Source organism: Schistocerca gregaria, chromosome 3 (genome assembly GCF_023897955.1).
Source record: "Schistocerca gregaria isolate iqSchGreg1 chromosome 3, iqSchGreg1.2, whole genome shotgun sequence".
NCBI classification, from domain to species: Eukaryota; Metazoa; Arthropoda; class Insecta; order Orthoptera; family Acrididae; genus Schistocerca; species Schistocerca gregaria.
In genome coordinates this window covers 546,957,164-546,978,158 of record NC_064922.1, presented here as the reverse complement: position 1 = coordinate 546,978,158, position 20,995 = coordinate 546,957,164, and the positions used below count along the sequence as shown (strand labels likewise).

The 20,995-nt window shown below is 42.6% G+C and overlaps 1 protein-coding gene across 1 annotated transcript in view; it reads right to left on the bottom strand.

The window, feature by feature from the left end:
- Window positions 1-20,995, bottom strand: part of LOC126355835 (protein yellow-like) — a 110,871-nt gene that overhangs the window by 67,128 nt on the left and 22,748 nt on the right. Inside the window, exon 2 of the mRNA XM_050006286.1 lies at window positions 12,508-12,690. Within this exon, the coding sequence (XP_049862243.1) occupies window positions 12,508-12,690 (183 nt within the window). The remainder of the gene's footprint in view (window positions 1-12,507; window positions 12,691-20,995) is intronic.

The window sequence follows — 20,995 nt, the reverse complement described above, 5'->3', positions numbered from 1 at the left end:
TTAAGGCGTACTGTGATCGCCAAGGCAACTACGGCTGAGACTTCCTCAACAGAGAAGGAATTTAATGATTTCACGTTCACGTAACGCTTGCCCTAATGCTTCCAGCAATCGGTGTTACTTTCATCACTGTCGACTCAACTGATTATAAGACAGAAAGGATCAGAATATATGGAACTGAAAGTTCCTGTCACTCGTGTGGTAACGAGATTGTAATCTGTTCTTATATGCAGCACAGCAACAGTGGATTAAAGCAATTTAGCACAATCAGATTGTTTTATTTCGTAGTTTCGTGATCAAATTCTGGAGTAGTAAATGAGAAAATCCCCTTCAAGTCAAGGATTTTCGGAAGCTACCCTGGGCTGTAAGGCAAAAGCGGGAACTTCCCAAAGTTCCCAATTGGAAGCTCACTACCCCATGCTCACTTAGCTGGTATTTGGCTGAAAAGAGCCAAGGTATACAACGGGTGTAATATCAAATAACCTGCTTCACCGTCCTGGGCAGAGAATGAACACTATAAGAAAAAAATCCCAAATTTTACCATCTGAGACCTCCCTATGCCACACTGTCCGGTTTTATGGTAGTTGTCTGAAAAGAATCCAGATGTACAATGGACGAAGCCTAAAACAGCCCACCCTGACCTAACGTGAGATAAAAAGATCCATAATGAGTTTCGAATCCGTCTCGCGGGTTAACGACGATAGCCGGTGTGCCAGCCAGCCTGGGTGTGGTTTTTAGGCGGTTTCCCACACCCCACTAGGTAATTACTGGGCTGTCAACCACGTCCCGCAATAGATATACCCCACCCAAACATTTAAGAAACGTTTTCACACTTGAACATAAAGAGATTTACTCTAGAGGCTGTCAGTGGTTCAAATGGCTCTGAGCACTATGTGACTTAACATCTGAGGTCATCAATCCCCTAGAACTTAAAACTACTTAAACCTAACTAATCGAAGGACATCACACACATTCATGCCCTAGGCAGAATTCGAACCTGCGACCGTAGCGGTCGCGCGGTTCCAGACTGAAGCGCCTAGAACCACTCGGCCACAAAGGCCTATAGATGCAGTAAAATTTGGCGTTCACAGTTTCGGTCCTTGGGGGAGGGGAGAGGGGGTAAACAGGGATCGATGACTGTAGTCGTCTAGTCTCTTTGAACCTATGGTCATCCCCAAATTTGCAACCACTTTGCCTCACTCCTAGTTTGCCGTCATTTGAAAAGGTCCAAGTTCTACAACAATTCTCCCTGCTCTCATTAGTAGGATCAGGAGATAGATGTATATAAAAAAAATGCTTAGCTAACGTCAAAACAAAGACGTAACAATTGAAATCTCATGCGGAGACCTGAGACGGTAAGATCTATAGGGAGCACCTGTCCTCCATCGACAAAGTTTCGGAGGTTGTTCAGGGAAATTTTTCCAGTGATCTTTGGTGCCTCAATAGAGCGCAATTGCATTCCGTTTGATTTCTAATATACAATTACTTTGGTAACTCTATTGCATTAAACACGTCTCCAAAAGTGTGGAGATGTCGGCGATATGCGTTGTATGTCTTGCTTAGGAGAAAACATGTTCCATTCACTTACGACCTTGTTGTCGTCAACAGTAACGCCTACACTACTCTTCGCTCTCAAGCTTGCATACAGCAGTACTCGGTGCTGCCTCACGTTTGTTTTTCCGGCGGTGTTAGTTGTACGTTAACAATGATACACAGCAGTACTATGGATAGGTTGCCCGACCTGCATCTTGTCTGTGGGTTCATATACGGATTCACTGAATGCAGCGGAAGAGCAACGCAACGGCGTTCTGCTGAGCTGTTTCCGCATCGACGGCAGCCACATCTTGGTACTTTCGTACCTGGACGAAGGCGCCTGGGAAAAACCGGTTCCCTAAGTTATGTGGCGATGAAATACTACAGTCTGAGACAAAAGTATCTGGCCTAATGAATCGAATGCATCATGATTATATTATTACTATGTGGACGAGCCACTAGAGACTGTGCGTCCATTACATCATAATATTCGCAGAATATTTCTGAACAACCTAGGATATTTTGTCGATGGCGTCCTGCTTAACACTGCTTACTCAGTAAAGTTCTTGCATTTTTAAAAGTTGGTTTTTGACAGAAATTGTTTACTTACATGATAATACACTTTACTGATTTGGTAATTTCTACGAATATACGCGAGGATTCGACCCTAAGAAAGGTGTCTTTTTTTTCCTTTCGTTGTGCCGACTCTTTGTTAACCATACAACGTGAGCGGAACTCTTTGATTTACAAGGTTCTTGTCACTTTAAACGTTTCTGTAATTATCATGCCTGTACAGAGATGGATAAACTTCAGCAAACAGGATGCAGGAGCGCTGGCATAGTAAATTTCTTTTATTAATTTACTAACTGAGTATCCGGTGATGCCCGGGTATGTATTTATTGCAGTTCTATTAGTCCATCTCCTTCCCCGTCTTTTTGTTCATCTCCTCCTCCCCCTCGCTCTGCCCATCTCCTCTTCTCCCCCCCCCCCTTCAGCCACTTTTTCCTCCCCCTTCTTCTCCACATTATCCTCATCCTAATAGAAGATTTCCAGATAATAAGTGATATGTTTACTACGTTTAGCTGAAATAGGTCCCCTGGTTTAGGAGGAGATGCCAAATATACATGCGTAAGTACATCCATTTTTATAATATGTTTGAATTCATTTTGTACTTCTCATTCCATACCAGCAACGAGTAGAGCAATCTGTGCTGCAGAGTCACGTTAATTTCTACCATATTGCTCCAATATGTGATAGAGAAGAAATCCACAGCCGAAAATAATATGGAAGCCAATTTGCAGTCTCCTCATTTCCTTTACGAACGGCGTCTCTAAATCCATTCTTGGGGCTGTAGCATGGATGCGTGTGATATCCTTAGGCTAGTTAGGTTTAAGTAGTTCTAATTTCTGGGTTACTGTTCAGCTGTTAAGTCCCATAGTGCTCAGAGCCATTTGAACCATTTCGGTGTGTAGGAGAATAAATAAATGGAATGCAATTACCGCTTACTAGAATATGTACTGTGTTTGTAGGCTATATCTCCGTTAGTACCTATACCTGTCCATATTTTGTTTGTTAGTTAGGGAGAGTTGTTGATATTCGTTGTAGCGGTCCTCGTCATAAGTCAACGTTGATGTCGATGATGGACGTAGTATGCATTTGTCGTTCATGTGAGTTTCTGTGCCATCCAACATAATTTATGACGCACTTCACAACCTTAGAGTGAGTGCGTCACGGGTCACTCGTCGGCTACTGCAGCTGACGTGTGCATTCGGCTCCGTACAGTCAGAAGTGGTTTCCTGACGCCACACGTTCAAGTCGGCGGTAGACTTCAGTCACATCAGATCTTCGATCGTCTTGTATGACAATGTGGAAGTAACGAAACGCTCGGTCGTCAAACACTTCCCGGTCACCCTGTGCAGGCGTTTACGTGTGTGGAGGAGTCGTCTCTACGGTATTGCAAATCCAGCCTAGACACTGTTGTCCTCAGGAACACAAATACCTTAGAAATCGCCGATATGCTATGACCCACGTGTATCGAACCGGCTAACAGCCAACTTTCAAAGTCGGTTCACTCGCTATGTGCTGCCATGGTCAGCATACAGTTGTGTGTAACGGACTGCTCAGATATCGTGCCTACATTCACACCGTACACAACGCCTAGCCACAACATACTCGAACGTCTTCAGGTGCGTAGAACACTTCCCATGATTTTAGTCCTCAGTTAATCATAGCTCTGAAATAATGCCATCTTGTTACACACACATTATTAAAATAAATGTGATACTTTCGTTGTATGTGATGGATTTTACAGACATCATACATTTTCTGGCGTATAAGCTAATACATTATTCAGCTGGTAGGTATACGTGCAGCGAATAACTGACGGGGCGAGACACAGGTGCTACTGGCAAGGGAACAAAATTCGTGGCGGGCGACGTCAGACCAGTCGGAAGACTGATGATTCAGAAAGAAGGAACACTCTGGACTTGAAACCTTCTGTAGTGAATTATTTCGGTGTCTCTGCTTAGCACGTGTAGTAAAACAATTGTAATACTTCGGGCAAGTACTGCTTTAGTGCATGTTCACAAGCACGCCGGCCAAAAGAAATTAGTCACTCCTAGAAGACATCGGGATACTGACGTATAATACCGCCTTTACCCTCCGTAATGGTCTCACCCCGACGAAGAAGAAAGTTCACAACTTCATTCAAGTGTGGTACAGCCAGAACAAGTCACTTACTGAAGACTTGTTTCTATCTATATCTATCTATACCTACACTTCTATTCCGCAAGCCACCTCGCGGTCTGTCCCCGAAGGTAAATTTCTGCACCACTGTCACTCTCCCACCCCCCAACCACCTTTCCTGTTCCATTTGGGAACAGTTCGCGGGAATAAAGATTGCCCGTAAACCTCCGTGAGGACTCGAATCTCTCTAATTTTATCTTGATGGTCTTTTCGCGAGGCAGTACCTTTGTCTACTCTTGTAGGAACGTCCGCTCGCAGAACTTGAACAATATACAACACTGTGGTGCAGAACACTCCCTTGCAGCGTCTGACACTGCAGTTAGTTGATCATCTCTCTGACGCTTTTGTGCTTACTAAATGAACCAGTAACGAAACGTGCTGCTCTTCTTTGGATCTTTTCTATTTCCTCTTACAGTCCTATGTGGTACGGATCACATACTGACGAGCAGTACTCAGGTATTGGTGGAACGAGCGTTTTGTAAGCTATTTACTTTGTTGATGGATGACATTTCCTGAGAATTATTCCACCGAATGTTAGTCTGTCATCTGCCTTACTCGCGATTAATTTTATGTGGCCGTTCTACTTCAGATCGCTCCGTAAGCGTACTGCTAGGTACTTTACTGATGTAATTGCTTCCAGTGATCGTCCTGCGATTGTGTAATCCTACAATAGCACGTTATTCTGTCTACGTATTTGGAATACATTACATCTGTTAGTGCTGAGGGTCAATGGCTACTTCCTGCACAAGACGTAGATCCTCTGCAGGTCTTCCTGCATTTCGCTGCAATTTTCTATTGTCACGACTTATTTGTATAAAACAGCATCATCCATGAAAAACCGCCATGGAACTACCGATGTTGTCAACCACTTCATTTCCAGATATTGTAAAAAGTAATAGTTCTATAATACTCCACTAGAGCACACACAAAGTCACTCTCACGTCTCAAGATCACTTGCTGTTCAGAAAGACATCCTGTATTCTGTTTGCTAGAAATTCTTCAATCCAATCACAAGGTTGGTGTGATATTCCGTACGCTCCTACACTGAGGTTACAAACGTCACGAAAAAGCGATGTGCACATAAACAGATGACTGTAGTATCACCTACACAAGGCATAAAAGGTATGCACAGCGACGAGGGTGTTCGTTTGAAGCTATAACTTATGTTTTGTTCGATGACGTAATTTTCTTCAACTGAATCCTTTGTTCGCCTCCTATTATCTCTGTGACATGTAGGGTCAAATGATTACTAACTAATACCGCTTTTACTGAAGATACTAAATCAGATATCAGTGCCCAAACCGTTCCTGAAAGAAAATATTAATGACATGTCAAAGAAACCTATCCACGTAGAACAGTTGCCTCCAACCACACTTCAAGAAAACAGTGTGAAAAGCACACACATTCACGCAGTACGTAGATTGTGGTATATTGTTGCTGACGCGCGAGGTGGGTATTTCTTTTTCTTTTTTCGATGAAGCAATTAGTGTCCGGAACCCTTAGACCTAAGTGTTACGTGCGTCTATGTTGAGACACCTGTGCTATGCGGAAGTACGTGCCGTGGCTTTTTGCGGGGGACAACTTTGTTTCGCCAGCGCAACGTTCAGACACTTCGTTCCAGGTTACTGTGCGTTGTTTGAGAGAGTGAAAGACTGAGACGAGAGAAGGAAAGTTTCAGAGAGAAGTCTGATATTGCGAGTTCACCTACTATAAATTTTCTTCAAGCGAAGGATAAATTTGTTCCGTAAATACTTGTCACAAGCATGTTTTGTTTAAGTTATCTTTTCGGCCATATTTAAATCTAATATCTGAGTTTTTTTGCCATTTGTGGCCCAAACGAATCTTTATTTCACAGGAAGTTCACATATTGTTCCGTTCTTGTTTGGATCTAGAAAGGAGGATATGCGTAGAATTAGATGAAAGATTCCTATGGCTGTTTTCATCGGTATGTCTAGGCTTCGAATATGACATTCAGGAATGACTAGTTTTAGTTTGCTGGCTCAGAACAGTGAAATCCACGAGATGTGTATTATTTAGTGCCTAAATATATGCACACATGTAAGACAAAATCGTTAGTTTTTCCTAATGTGTCACTGTAGCTTGGCTGGTGTGTGCTGCTCTAGTTTTTCTATCGGATACAGTTTTCCCTTACGGAGAAAAAAACTCGTTTCTGCTACTGGCGGCCGTCATGTATCATGTAATACGTTGTAACAGCGCCACTAGCAATACGTTTTCTTTCTCTCCTTTTTATGAAAGGAGAATTTTTCATTTGTTCTATTTACACCTAATCGACTGCTTCAGACCGAAGGCTCTTGGTTCATCATAACAAATGTTAGTTCGAATGGAACATAACAGACACGAGCACATCATAAAATTATTTGAAATTATCTTTTTTTCTCATACTAGTTTTTATATTCATGTTTACGTTATCAGCTTCCATCCCTTGAGTCAGGTTTCCGCAATTTCTTTCGTTATTCGAAACGATCCCTAACATTATTGACATTTAATGAAGTTCAGAACCACCTTTCATTCGCAGAGACGTGATAGACTAGGGGACAGACCCTATCAACCAAGTACACCAAGCATGATACGAGGGGACTACTCAGATTATTTTTTAAAAAGTATTCTTAAGCAATTGAGGCTTCGCAGTCGATGTATGAGATCAGTACATCAATACAGCAAACTTGTTTCATCTAAAAGGCAATGTTTTGATTTGTAGAGAAGGTGGAAATATAAACGCCCTCTTTTGTTTTTGGTTTAAAGGTAATTTATTTTAGAAATTTTCTAGGTTTTTGGCCTTTGTTAACTACTATAAGAAGTTTACTAAAAGACAGGCGGCAAAATGGTGATAAATATCAATTATTTTTATTGTTCAACGAAGATAGTCGAAAATTTCATGAATTAGCACTATAAAAAAGGAGGGAAAATAGAGGCCCTAATGAAAAAAGTACAAAATACCTTTTTAAATGCAAATCAATTTTTTATAGCCAAGATCAAGTTCAAAATTATTTTTATTGACCGGCTTGTAAGGGTAAGACTGTCACTTTCAGTTTTTTGAAAACTTTTTTGGATGTATGTCATATTCCATTGTGCATTTATTACTCATGCCATGTTAACGTTATGAGAAACTTCAGTCTTTTTAAATGTTTTGACAAACTGGACAAAACAGTAGAAACGGTAGACTAGTCTACAGATTATTTTGAATGGATATCAAATCTGAAGGCCTCTTGTCTTCTCACAGCTGATCCCTGACTGGCCTCCAGCCCCGGAAAAATTGAACGGTCTCTTCTTAACAAACTTTTTTCTGGCGACTTAACTGACCCTTGCCTGGCACTCCAGTGATGAGGTAGGCTCTTGCTGATTTGCGTCCCCGAGTACTGGTTCTCTTCTTTATGTTGGGGGCAGGAGATGGAAGAAATATATTTGAAGTCTGTGGGGAAGATTGTAGTGATCCAATAGTCTCATCAACATCATAGCTAAAGCGTGAAGTACTTGTGTTTCAGAACAAATTGAAGGAGAGGCAGATGATGTCTATGGTCCAGAAAAAGCAAGGGCAGGAACAAGTTATTTAGAAACTTAATTTTCTACTGTGGAGTAAGTTTCTCTTGCAACCAACTAAGCAGGTACTTCTTCGGTGAAGATATAGCGGTTCGTAGGGTATAAGCCACTTACTTTGAACGCATTTATTGCTACCTCAGCTGTTTGGGTACTAAAGTAAATTTGGCCAGAAGACGGTGTAATTACGCTCCCCTCTGTTCTTTAAACAGAGGCCACATTTCCGCTAACTCCACTTCAGCAATGTGACCACTGTCAGATGCAACCTAGAAGGTATGAGTGGCTAAAGACATGCTTCTAAGAGTAGCGTAGTATTCTGATTTCTGCGTATCACTGGAAACTATTTTAAACTTACCATTAGTACACGAAAAGAAAATGAGTTGACTCAGCTGTCAAACCTCTGCAATACAGAACGAACACATTTTCACACAATAACCGACGTTGCAGTCACACTATTGAAATACGTAAAGGTTCCGTTACAGTCCTATCCTCTAATTTGCATTAATTCCTATATTTCCTTGGAGAGGAATGCCCATAATTACACCTGTGCCCATGTTCACACTTTCTCCTCTATCAACTAATTAAAACAGTGATGAAAATGCATTGATTGCTTTCGAAATTCTCAGCCTTAGCAAAATTGGAATCCACCTATGTAATGCAATAATGAAATCCAATAATTTGGTATACATGTGACCCTATTCTGCTTTATTTTTCTTTTTTCTTTTTTGTAATGATTTTAGTTTCTGTCTGCTTCTAGCCCTTCTGTACCCATGTAACCCAGTCAATACAGGCTGGTATAAGGGCAGATATTTCCATTAGTGACTGAGGACAGTGTACTGAACATTATTACTTCAGTATTTACGTCATTTACGGGCCAATAATTATCGACATTACAAATCATATGTTTCTAGGTTGGATGGTATCTCCAAGAGAAAGTGGCAAGAACAAACCATTAATGCCAATTCTCCCTTGGGCAGCAAGTCACGTGTTGAAGTGTGGAGACGTGGGAGCGAAATGGTTAGTCTATATTGACAAGTGTAGTCGACTTAGAGGTGCAGTTACGGCCATGCGGAAAACATCAGGTCGTAGAGTTTGTGACGTGTTTGTGGCAAGACCGTTAGATGCAAATAAAAAACTACCAACAGATTGAGGTGAGCACACATTAAGATACCACATATAAAAATTTCTGTACTTGTTACTGATACACGATATATGTTACAAACATTATTTGCATGTGAACGAGCCGGCAATCTGTGGGGGCCTCCAGATTCTGTTTCATTCTGCTGTAACACCGCCATCAAACGCAGAGGACTCTGCGCTGCCGACCGTCCACAGTGTAATCCTCTGCCATTTGGCGTCATACGGATGCAGTATGAAAGGGCATGTTGTCAGCACACCGCTATCGCTGCCGTTCTCGGTTTTGCGAACGTTGGAGCAGCTACTTCTCATTCAGGTAGCTCCTCAGTTGGACCATGAAGTTCAGTGCACTCCGTTCCATTCCTCGCACAAGGGAAAAATCGCTGACAGAATTAGGAATCGAACCCAGGTCCTCTGCTTGGCAATCAGCCACGTTAACCACTCAAGTACTGAGCGGACCTTGATCTACTGAACCTCGCCCAAAATGGTCCTCCAAGAGTCATTTGCACTATACAAGCCATAATTTGATTTAAAATACACCTTTTTTAAATCCTGAATGGGATGACACAGTAAGAAGGACTTCACAAACCACCGTTTTAGTAAAAGCAGTTGCTCAGCTGAAGTTGGGTAGGTTTTCAGTAAATTTTCGCTGTCACTAGCAGAGTGGCTGCAGTAACAGCTGGTGGCTTGACGGCCGAGTATATTCGTTTCTGAGTAATAGCGAAGTGGCAACACTGGTGGCGGACACAATGAATCTGAGCAGATACGTGAGTTTTATATTGTGCTGTAGGCTAAAAATCATAAGCAAACGTTAAGCATATTTCCTGTTTGTTGTTGAAGCCGTTCAGATCACTTGACAAGGTGACCGCGCCTGCTCGTCTTCACCGATCTCGTCCAAATTTATGGTATACTCAGGGCTTGGCCAGAAATGAAGGCGACAGAAGTGAGAGATACAGATGGCCGAACGTAAAAAAAATAGCATTTTTAGAGCTGATCGAGCAAGGCATTAGCCACTTAGGTTAGCGTAGTTTCCAGTTAGCAGGTGGCGCAGCGGAAAGAGTACTGAACGGTAATCCGAGGGTAGTGGAGTGGCGTTAGTCTGCTTTCATAAAAGGCGTGGCGTGGGGTAGCCGTGGGGTCTAGGGCACCTTGACACGGTTCGCGCGGCTCTCCCCGTCGGAGGTTCGAGTCCTCCCTCTGTGTGTTGTCCTTAGCGTATGTTAGTTTAAGTCAGATTAAGTAGTATGTAAGCCTAGGGACCGATGATCTCAGTAATTTAGTCCCATAGGACCTTATCACAAAAAAATGAAATAAAAGGCATGAAGAGGAAAGGCAAAGGAAATTTTGGGATTGCAAATAAATTTCAAAGACTGGATTGCACCTAAAGCGTTCACGAGGGCTGTGCAAGTAAATTTACAAGAATGCATAGTAACTGAAGCTTTCTTGGAAATTTGTTTGCAATTTCATATTTTTCTTTGCGTTTCCTTTTAATGCACTTTATAAAAATATTAAAAAACCCAATATACTGAGCATTATTTCGGTTTATTTTCAGTGTAAGTAATGTTGTTGTTGCTGTGGTCTTCAGTCCTGACACTGGCTTGATGCAGCTCTCCATGCTACTCTATTCTGTGCAAGCTTCTTCATCTCCCAGTTCTTACTGCAACATAGATCCTTCTCAATCTGCTTAGTGTATTCATCTCTTGGTCTCCCTCTACGATTTTTACCCTCCACGCTGCCCTCCAATACTAAATTGGTGATCCCTTGATGCCTCAGAATATGCCCCACCAATCGATCCCTTCTCCTAGTCACGTTGTGCCACAAATTTATCTTCTCTCCAATTCTATTCAATACCTCCTCATTAGTTATCTGATCTACCCATCTAATCTTCAGCATTCTTCTGTAGCACCACATTTCGAAAGCTTCTATTCTCTTCTTGTCCAAACTATTTATCGTCCACGTTTCACTTCCATACATGGCTACACTCCATACAAATACTTTCAGAAACGACGTCCTGACACTTAAATCTACACTCGATGTTAACAAATTTCTCTTCTTCAGAGACGCTTTCATTGCAATTGCCAGTCTACATTTTATATCATCCGACCATCATCAGTTATTTTGCTCTCCAAATAGCAAAACTCATTTACTACTTTAAGCCTCTCATTTCCTAATCTAATTCCCGCAGCATCAACCGATTTAATTCGATTACATTCCATTATCCTCGTTTTGCTTCTGTTGATGTTCATCTTGTATCCTCCTTTCAAGACACTGTCCATTCCGTTCAGATGCTCTTCCAGGTCCTTTGCTGTCTCTGACAGAATTACAACGTCATCGGCGAACCTCAAAGTTTTAATTTCTTCTCCATGGATTTTAATTCCTGCTCCGAATTTTTCTTTTGTTTCCTTTACTGCTTGCTCGATGTACAGATTGAATAACATCGGGGATAGGCTACAATCCCGTCTCACTCCCTTCCCAACCACTGCTTCCCTTTCCTGCCCCTCGACTCTTGGAACTGCCATCTGGTTTGTGTACAAATTGTAAATAGCCTTTCGCTACCTGTATTTTACCCCTGCCATCTTCAGAATTTTAAAGAGAGTATTACAGTCAACAGTTGTCAAAAGCTGTCTCTAAGTCTACAAATGCTAGAAACTTAGGTTTGCCTTTTCTTAGTCTGTTTTCTAAGATAAGTCGTAGGGTCAATATTGCCTCACGTGTTCCAACATTTCTACGGAATCCAAACTGATCTTCCCCGAGGTCGGCTTCTACCAGTTCTTCCATTCGTCTGTAAAGAATTCGTGTTAGTATTTTGCAGCCTTGGCTTATTAAATTGATAGTTCGGTAATTTTCACATCTGTCAACACCTGCTTTCTTTGGGATTGGAATTATTATATTCTTCTTGAAGTCTGATGGTACTTCGCTTGTCTCATACATCTTGCTCACTAGATGGTAGAGTTTTGTTAGGCCTGGCACTCCCAAGGCTGTCAGTAGTTCTAATGGAATGTTCTCTACTCCTGGGGCCTTGTTTCGACTTCACGCAGTATCATATCTGCTATTTCATCTTCATCTAGATTCTCTCCCATTTCTATAATATTGTCCTCAAGAACATCGCCCTTGTATAGACTCTCTATATACTCCTTCCATATGTTAAAGTTGAAAATAAAAGAATTTTCTCGCCTAGGGACTTCATCATGCTAACCTCAGATTGTTATGTTCATCTGCTGTCTATAAGCTGCGCTAACATAAATGGCTCATGCGTCGCCCAACTCATGCAAAAAAAGCTATGTTTTTGTAAACGCTCGGCGATCTGTAGCTCCTGCTTCTGTCACGTCCATTTCCGGTCAAGCCCTGGATGTGTCAGGTGATGACGAGTAGGCGCTGTCTCCTCGTAAGCCGTCATGTGAAGCCGTGGACCTGCAACCCTTAACAAAACGACTACAAAAAGAGGGTAGTGGATTTTAGGAACTAATGTTGAGGGCTCGAATTGTATGGCGTCTGCTGTTATGTTGGGCTTTTTTCCAGCCGGCTGTCGCTGCGACTCACCCTGCCTCCAGCGCGGCACCGTGACGAAGAGTTTGTCGCCCCAGACCTCGATGCCAACGGGCAGGTTGTTCTCTGGGATGAAGTCGCCGGTGCGCAGCGCGTTCTGGCGCGACTGCGCGTCGGGGTAGGCGAAGTCCAGCTGCCGCCACGCGAACCGCTCCACCAGCCTGCCCGTCTCCGTACCTGCACAGTGAACACCCGGCCGTCACTCACCTGCGGACGGCTGTCTGCTTGTCAGTGCTACAGCGCCCTTCTTTCACTGCAAGCAAAACCACTCTTTAAAGGGTACGGCGTCGACAAGGGTGCTAAATTCTTTGGGAGGCGCTCATCCGCTGTGCATTGTCACATCGACAGCGTTGTCATAAAAGTATGCGAGCTGTGTGACGACGAATGTGTAAACTCGAAACCGGTAACGGTACTTTTTCGTTGAAGTAAATCAAAATGAAATTGCTGCTGTACTGTAAAAACATTTTATTTTACATAAGTTTAGAATCTTGAAGATGAGTAGAGACATCAAATGTAATGTACTCTTCGTATAGAAAAAGGTGATAAACGGCCAAATCGGCTGAAATAGCACAAGGTTTACTTAAAACCTCTCCACCTTGGTTTCGACGTGTTTGTAAACTTTATCTCCAGAAGGGTCAATGAGAGATTAGAGATTGTCGTGTGGCTAGGGCCTCCCGTCGGGTAGACCGTTCGCCTGGTGCAGGTCTTTCGATTTGACGCCATTTCGGCGACCTGCGCGTCGATGGGGATGAAATGATGATTAGGACAACACCCAGTCCCCGAGCGAAGAAAATCTCCGATCCAGCCGGGAATCGAACCCGGGCCCTTAGGATTGACAGTCTGTCACGCTGACCACTCAGCTACCGGGGGCGGACAGAAGGGTCAATGACTAACATCTAAAATAGTTAACGTTATATACATGTTAAAATATAAGTATAAAGCAAAAGTAAAAAAAAAAAAAAGAAAATTACTGACTTACACTTCCTGGTTACATGGTGCTGTGGAGGTACGTTAACTATTTAGCCATAAAACCCAAATGAAAATCACATTTACCTCTATAATAATGAAACCACAAAATATCTTCCTGGCGGTCATTAGAAAATGCTTCACAAATGCAATTAGTGAACTGTTATGCAGGTATTGATCTTTACATGCCCATAAAAAATAGCCTGTACCGAAATACGTCTACCAAAATAGATTACAGAGCACCTAAAGCACTGAAAAGCTGAAACCAATAACCTCATTTGAAAACCACTTCATATAACAGAATAATTACCCAACCAGCATAAAAATGCTAGAAAGGTGTGCAAATAAATCCTAGATAGCTAACGCATAAGTGCAGCAACTCAAAAGAGATTCATTAGTATAACCTTATGCATAAGATACCCCATCATTCTCATTTGAACAGATTTTTTTTGAGATTATATTTTATGCCTAAAATTTCCGACAGAGATTCAACCTACTTGTTGTTGCTATAGCAGTTGTGAGATCAGTCCATAGGTTCCAAGTTATATCCCTATTCTGTCATTTTTCATGATCAAAGTACCGCAAACTCCTTCTTTCTTGGAGTAAACTTACCGGTTTCTGACTGTTTATGTTTCATTTGTGAAAAAGTTGGCCGATTCGCCCGAAGGAAAACAAACTGATTTGAATTTCCCTCCGAAGTCTGTGCGTCGGGACTATGAGATCGGCTGCATTGTCACCGAGCACGAATTGGCGCACTAGGTTGAAAAGATCGTCCTTCTTCAGCCGATGTTATTCGTTGACGGAATCCACCGGTGTCGGTGCCGCTGTAACCGCAGCCTGCAACTTTCAGCTTTTCGTTTTATCCTGTCGTTAGCGAGCTCGTTAGCGGAGGAAGCATCGCAAACCCCTTATTAGGCTCGGAGAAACCACGGAAAAGTCAAGCAAGAATGTCGGGATCGAAATTTAAATTGGTCTCCTCCATACACTGAACTCAGCATTTTGTCTTTGCGCCAACTTCTTTGACGAGACGCTCCCTAATTTCCACATTTAAACACAACCGAGTACCTGATAAACTCCTCGAGGCGAGCTCAAGTGACCAACGCGCACAATTCATTTATGAGAAGTAACGTTCCCGCGAAATAAGCGCCAATATTATCTTCCGCTGGAGAGGAAGTAACAGGTGTGTAATGACCTCTACATCACCTCCATGTGTAACTCTATGAACATTGAGCTGCAGCCTTCCTTTCGTCTGTGTAATCTGCCATATTGTAGTTATGGAATCAGTCGATCCGTCATAAGGAATTGTTTACTTACTTGTTGTTAAGAGCGTCATGGAATATACTGTAAGAGCGTCTGAAGGAGTGAACTATCTGACCACAATATTGCAATACCTCATTAGAAGATGCCTTCCGCCTCTGGTAGCTGAGTGGTCAGCGCGGTGGAATGTCATACCTAACGGCACGGGTTCGATTCCCGGCTGGGTCGGAGATTTTCTCCGTTCAGGGACTGGGTGTTGAGTTATCCTTATCATCGGCGTTTCATACCCATCGACACGCAAGTCGCCGGAGTGGCGTCAACTCGAAAGACTTGCACCAGGCGAACGGTCTACCCGACGGGAGGCTCTAGCCACACGGCATTTCCATTTCCATTGGAAGACGCCAATGTAACCAGAATAGTTACACTATTTTGAAAAACATAAGGATGAGCTGGATAAAAGAACATAACATATTAACTATTTGGTGGAAACGATTGAAAGTGCAGGAGCATATTGCCAGAGGTCTCCTACTGCCGCACAGTATGTTGCACGTCACTTGGCGTGACGTCAGTTTGACTATAGTACCAAATGGGGCTGGCTCGGCAACACGAGACAGTTGAAGGAAGGGGAAAAGACAGTGTGTATCAGTCAGCGGGCAGCTATGGTGCACTGTGGTTGTGTTCTTCATTAAAACATGGCTCATTGGCAACATTCGGATGACTTCACACGAGGAAGAATCATCGGGAAACTGGAAGAAGGACGAAGTGTGACGAGTGCAGCTCGGAAGTTTGGTATTGCTCACAGCATTGTTTCACGTGCATGGCCAGCGTTGCGAACCTCAGACACTGCTACCCTGAGGAGGGGAGGTGGTAGACCACGGTCAACTACATTAGCAGGTTACAACTGTATTGTACAACAACAAAGGATGAACCTTTATCAAACATTTATAACCACATTTAACAGGAATGCAAATCACGCTGCACAGTGACAAGGGACTACATGGCGGCGTCTCTTTGCATGGTGACCAGTGCGTTGTGCTCCGTTGACACCCTGCACATCATTTGCAGTGAAGGCCAAGGACATAGGGACTGGATAAGTGAGGGGTGTGGTCGCTTCTCGGGTGAGAGTAGATTCAGTCTGACTAGTGAATCTGGATGTGCTCTCATACAGAGAGAGGTGGCGACAAGTAATGCTCCCAGGACCATTATCGCACACGGTCGTTTTGGTGATTTAGGTGGGAGGAGGCATTATGTTGCAAGGGCGTACTGGCCACAAAGCCTCTGAACACGATACAGTCACCGGTCATCGCTACCGTGACTCTGTGCCCCTTTCCCGCGTGCGTTCCACCCTGACTTCGTTTTTATGGATGACAATGAGCGACTGCATAGAACTGAGCAGGTAGAGGAGCTCTTGGAACAAGAAAATACTGGGTGAGTGGACTGGCCTGATCATTCCCTCGAATTCAGACCTATTGGACACGAGTGTGATGCGTTGGAGAGACTTACTAAAGCACGACCATGTGTACCGCCGAGCATTCAGCAGTTGTCACTAGCGCTGGTGGAGGAATGATTCTCCCTGCAACAACAACTCCGTAACAGCCTTGTGGTCGGCATGGGGAAAAGTTTTTAGCATGCAGTGCCAACCGTGGTGATTACACACCCTGTTAAGAACCATGTTCCGTCTTTTTAGTGTCCCGGGGACCAAATAAATCGTGGTAGCTTCAATGTAACTAACGTACTTGAAAGAAAGTGTCACTTCTGTTCGTTTCATTGCGTATTTCTGTCAGTTACCTTGTGCACTATGCTACTGCAGGTCTTTCTATGTATGGTCCGACTTCTATCGAGCAATATTTCGTGACAGTGACACATTACGCGAAAGTTATTATCGTTCTTAAGTTTTGCGCACCGTATCTTTCTTCACGTAAGCTATGAATTTTATAGACTCTCTTGTAAATTTATTCCTGAAAACAGTAACAGAAAATTTTGTTCCTTCCGCAATATTTCCTGTGTTCCTTGTCTACAATGTATATCTGCAGGAAAGTGACAAACATTTGCAACATTGTTGCCAAAATTTGTTGTAGTCTTTTCGTACATGTCTCTGCTGTCGCCGGCCACTGCGGCCGAGCGGTTCTAGGTGCTTCAGTCCAGAACCGAGCTGCTGCTACGGTCGCAGGTTCGAATCCTGACTCTGGCATGGATGTGTGTGATATCCTTAGCTTAGTTAGGTTTAAGTATTTCTAAGTCTAGGGGAATGATGAGCTCAGATGTTAAGTCCCATAGTGTCTAGAGGCATTTTGAACCATCTCTTCTGTCAAAATAGGCCACTTGTACAAATCAGAATTGTAGTTTGTGAAGTAACGGGCGAGGTACTTGGTAAAAAGACTGATGTGAGCTGATCAATACTTCAGTGCGAAAATCCGTGTGAGCGTGTGTAGTGCTACGGAAGAAATTAATGCAAGAAGGCGCCTTGGCGCTGAGTGGCAGACGAAGTGCTTGCAATATCGCACATAATTGAAAGTGCATTTAAAAATTTTATATCTTGTCCAAAAAACTGTTTATGCATAACTGAAATGCAGGCAGTTATTTAATATGCAGCGTCATTGATAATTTGTGTTAGTTTAAGTTTATTCCGAAATTCATGCTGCTGCCACACCACTACAAAAATTCGTAAACACTATTCACCTGGCTTTTTAATAATATAATTCTGTTCTTTGTAATTTGTTTTATATGAACTTGTACGGACTGAAGTGTGCTGCTTCTGATGTGGATGTGAGGAGATGGGCGAGTCGTGGCGCCCTGAAAATATTCTAAGTTCGGAGTTGGCGTCGCCGCACGGCCGCTCGGCAATCCGGGGCTCGTCAGCGATAGTGTGCCGCCGTATGTTAGACGGAGTAAGAGGGGTAGCCTCACTGTGTGCTCCAGGCGGACCACGTGGCTGGGAATTCCATGTTAACGCTGTGTCGCGGAATGGGCTTTGTGTCGATGAAGGAGATTTGTATGCCGCGGAGTGCCAAAGACGGCGGGCTTTGTCAAAGAATAATGGCAGACATTACACAGCTCACGTTGAAATTAATAATAACCAGAGGAATAGTGATACCTTAAAATAAACATGTACATTACCATTATTTGCACGACGATTCTGATGGTGTAGTCAGATTTTCAATATCTTTATTAGTATAAAGTTCAGTATCTGATGATAAATTAAACAAGTAACACCCAGCAACGAATTTCCAAAATCTAAACGGTTCATCCCATTTTGTCGATCAATGTCTCTTTAGAAAGCTATCAGTGTAAACCGAAGTTGGTATGAATTACAGGCATGTAACTTGAATAGTACATGAGTTATTGGAGGTTAAAATGGCCAATTACTATTAATCACGTCAGGCCATAAGTACTCCACAGTTACATGAAAAAGCGGTAGCAGCATGCTTATAAATATATTTATTAGTCTATGTCTTTGTTTATATCCGATATATACTATTCATTAAGAAATTGGTCAATTATTTACTGTGTTTTAGAAAGCACAGAGACATTAGGCTACTGGCTTACTTCTGTTCTGTTCCTTCGATATATGTTTACTTAATTTGATTCTGAATTAAAAAGACCTTTGGAGAAAAGAGAGCCAGTTGTATGAATATGAAGAGCTCAGATGGAAACCCAGTTCTAAGCAAAGAAGGGAAAGCAGAAAGATGGAAGGAGTATATAGAGGGTCTATACAAGGGCGATGTACTTGAGGACAATATTATGGAAATGAAAGAGGATGTAGAAGAAGATGAAATGGGAGATACAATACTGCGTGAAGAGTTTGACAGAGCACTGAAAGACCTGAGTCGAAACAAGGCCCCCGGAGTAGACAGCATTCCATTGGAACTACTGGCGGCCTTGGGAGAGCCAGTCCTGACAAAACTCTACCAGCTGGTGAGCAAGATGTACGAGACTGGCGAAATACCGTCAGACTTCAAGAAAAATATAATAATTCCAGTCCCAAAGAAAGCAGGTGTTGACAGATGTGAAAATTACCGAACTATCAGTTTAATAAGTCACAGCTGCAAAATACTAACGCAAATTCTTTACAGACGAATGGAAGAACTGGTAGAAGCCGATCTCGGGGAAGATCAGTTTGGATTCCGTAGAAATGTTGGAACACGTGAGGCAATATTGACCCTACGACTTATCTTAGAAAACAGACTAAGAAAAGGCAAACCTAAGTTTCTAGTATTTGTAGACTTAGAGACAGCTTTTGACAACTGTTGACTGTAATACTCTCTTTAAAATTCTGAAGGTGGCAGGGGTAAAATACAGGGAGCGAAAGGCTACTTACAATTTGTACACAAACCAGATGGCAGTTAAAGAGTCGAGGGGCAGGAAAGGGAGGCAGTGGTTGGGAAGGGAGTGAGACGGGATTGTAGCCTATCCCCGATGTTATTCAATCTGTACATCGAGCAAGCAGTAAAGGAAGCAAAAGAAAAATTCGGAGCAGGAATTAAAATCCATGGAGAAGAAATAAAAACTTTGAGGTTCGCCGATGACATTGTAATTCTGTCAGAGACAGCAAAGGACCTGGAAGAGCATCTAAACGGAATGGACAGTGTCTTGAAAGGAGGATACAAGATGAACATCAACAGAAGCAAAACGAGGATAATGGAATGTAATCGAATTAAATCGGTTGATGCTGCGGGAATTAGATTAGGAAATGAGAGGCTTAAAGTAGTAAATGAGTCTTGCTATTTGGAGAGCAAAATAACTGATGATGGTCGGAGGATATAAAATGTAGACTGGCAATTGCAATGAAAGCGTCTCTGAAGAAGAGAAATTTGTTAACATCGAGTGTAGATTTAACTGTCAGGACGTCGTTTCTGAAAGTATTTGTATGGAGTGTAGCCATGTATGGAAGTGAAACATGGACGATAAATAGTTTGGACAAGAAGAGAATAGAAGCTTTTGAAATTTGGTGCTATAGAAGAATGCTGCAGATTAGATGGGTAGATCACATAACTAATGGGGAGGTATTGACCTGAATTGGGGAGAAGAGGAGTTTGTGGCACAACTTGACAAAAAGAAGGGACCGGTTGGTAGGACATGTTGTGAGGCATCAAGGGATCACAAATTTAGCATTGGAGGCAGCGTGGAGGGTAAAAATCGTAGAGGGAGACCAAGAGATGAATAGACTAAGCAGATTCAGAAGGATCTATGTTGCAGTAAGTACTGGGAGATGAAGAAGCTTGCACAGGGTAGAGTAGCATGGAGAGCTGCACCAAACCAGTCTCAGGACTGAAGACAACAACAACATTTAATAATGTGTGTTAGAGGGTGTTTATGGTCCAGCAGTGGGAATATTTATTTAATTTCAAGTTATTTAAATGTAAATCCAGTATTTCGAATGTGTTTCATTATGTTTGTGAGTGTGCGTTGGCTTGGAGACAGGGTGGGAGCGCTCTAGCCAGTCACAGCGATCGTTATAAAAAGGACACGTGGATAGACTGTATGGAAGTCGGGGAAAAAGATCGTTTCGAGAGAGAACAGGGCAGTTCTGAACAGTTCGGCGAGAGGGACAGTAGCACAGGACACGAGAGGGAGTTCTGGACAGTACGGCGCGACGGACGCATGGTCGCAGGAAAGACTTGGAGAGTGGAGCAGTTTGCGCGTGGTCGCGAAAGATAGAAACATTTCGTAGTGCCAACTTGTTCACTTGTGAGATTTCCGTGGCTTCTTCAGTGAAGACGTAGTACGCGCTTAGAAGTGAATATCTTGCGAGCCATGTTGTGTTGTTCATAACTAATTACGTGAAGTAGGAATCTATTGTCTCCCTGTTATTCAACTTGTATTTTATGTAATTGCTTGATCATCGACACCAATAAGTGTTTTGCAGTAATAAATGGCATCCTAAAAGGTACTTCTGCTATCATACTCATCGTTTAAAGTCGTTAAGATAGTAACCGCAGATTTTATTTAAGTGCAATATTTCATTTATAAATGACTACATTACTTTCAGAATTCGCAACTGCCGAGTGGTAGGAACCTTCGACCATTCGATTCATGTGTGTATTCATATTGTATAATGTAGACTCAGCAGTATTTGGCTTGTAATGCGCCAACTACATATCCCACCCCCTGGACAACGAAACCAGCCAAAAATTTTAATATTTCATCCCCGAGTCTGTGGGTACGTAGTTGAGGGCCACCAACATCAAATACATTTTTTATTTTAGAAAGCTCGCAAGGCATCTTCCTGGAAGGTCGACATTTGCTGTACTGTTAAGAG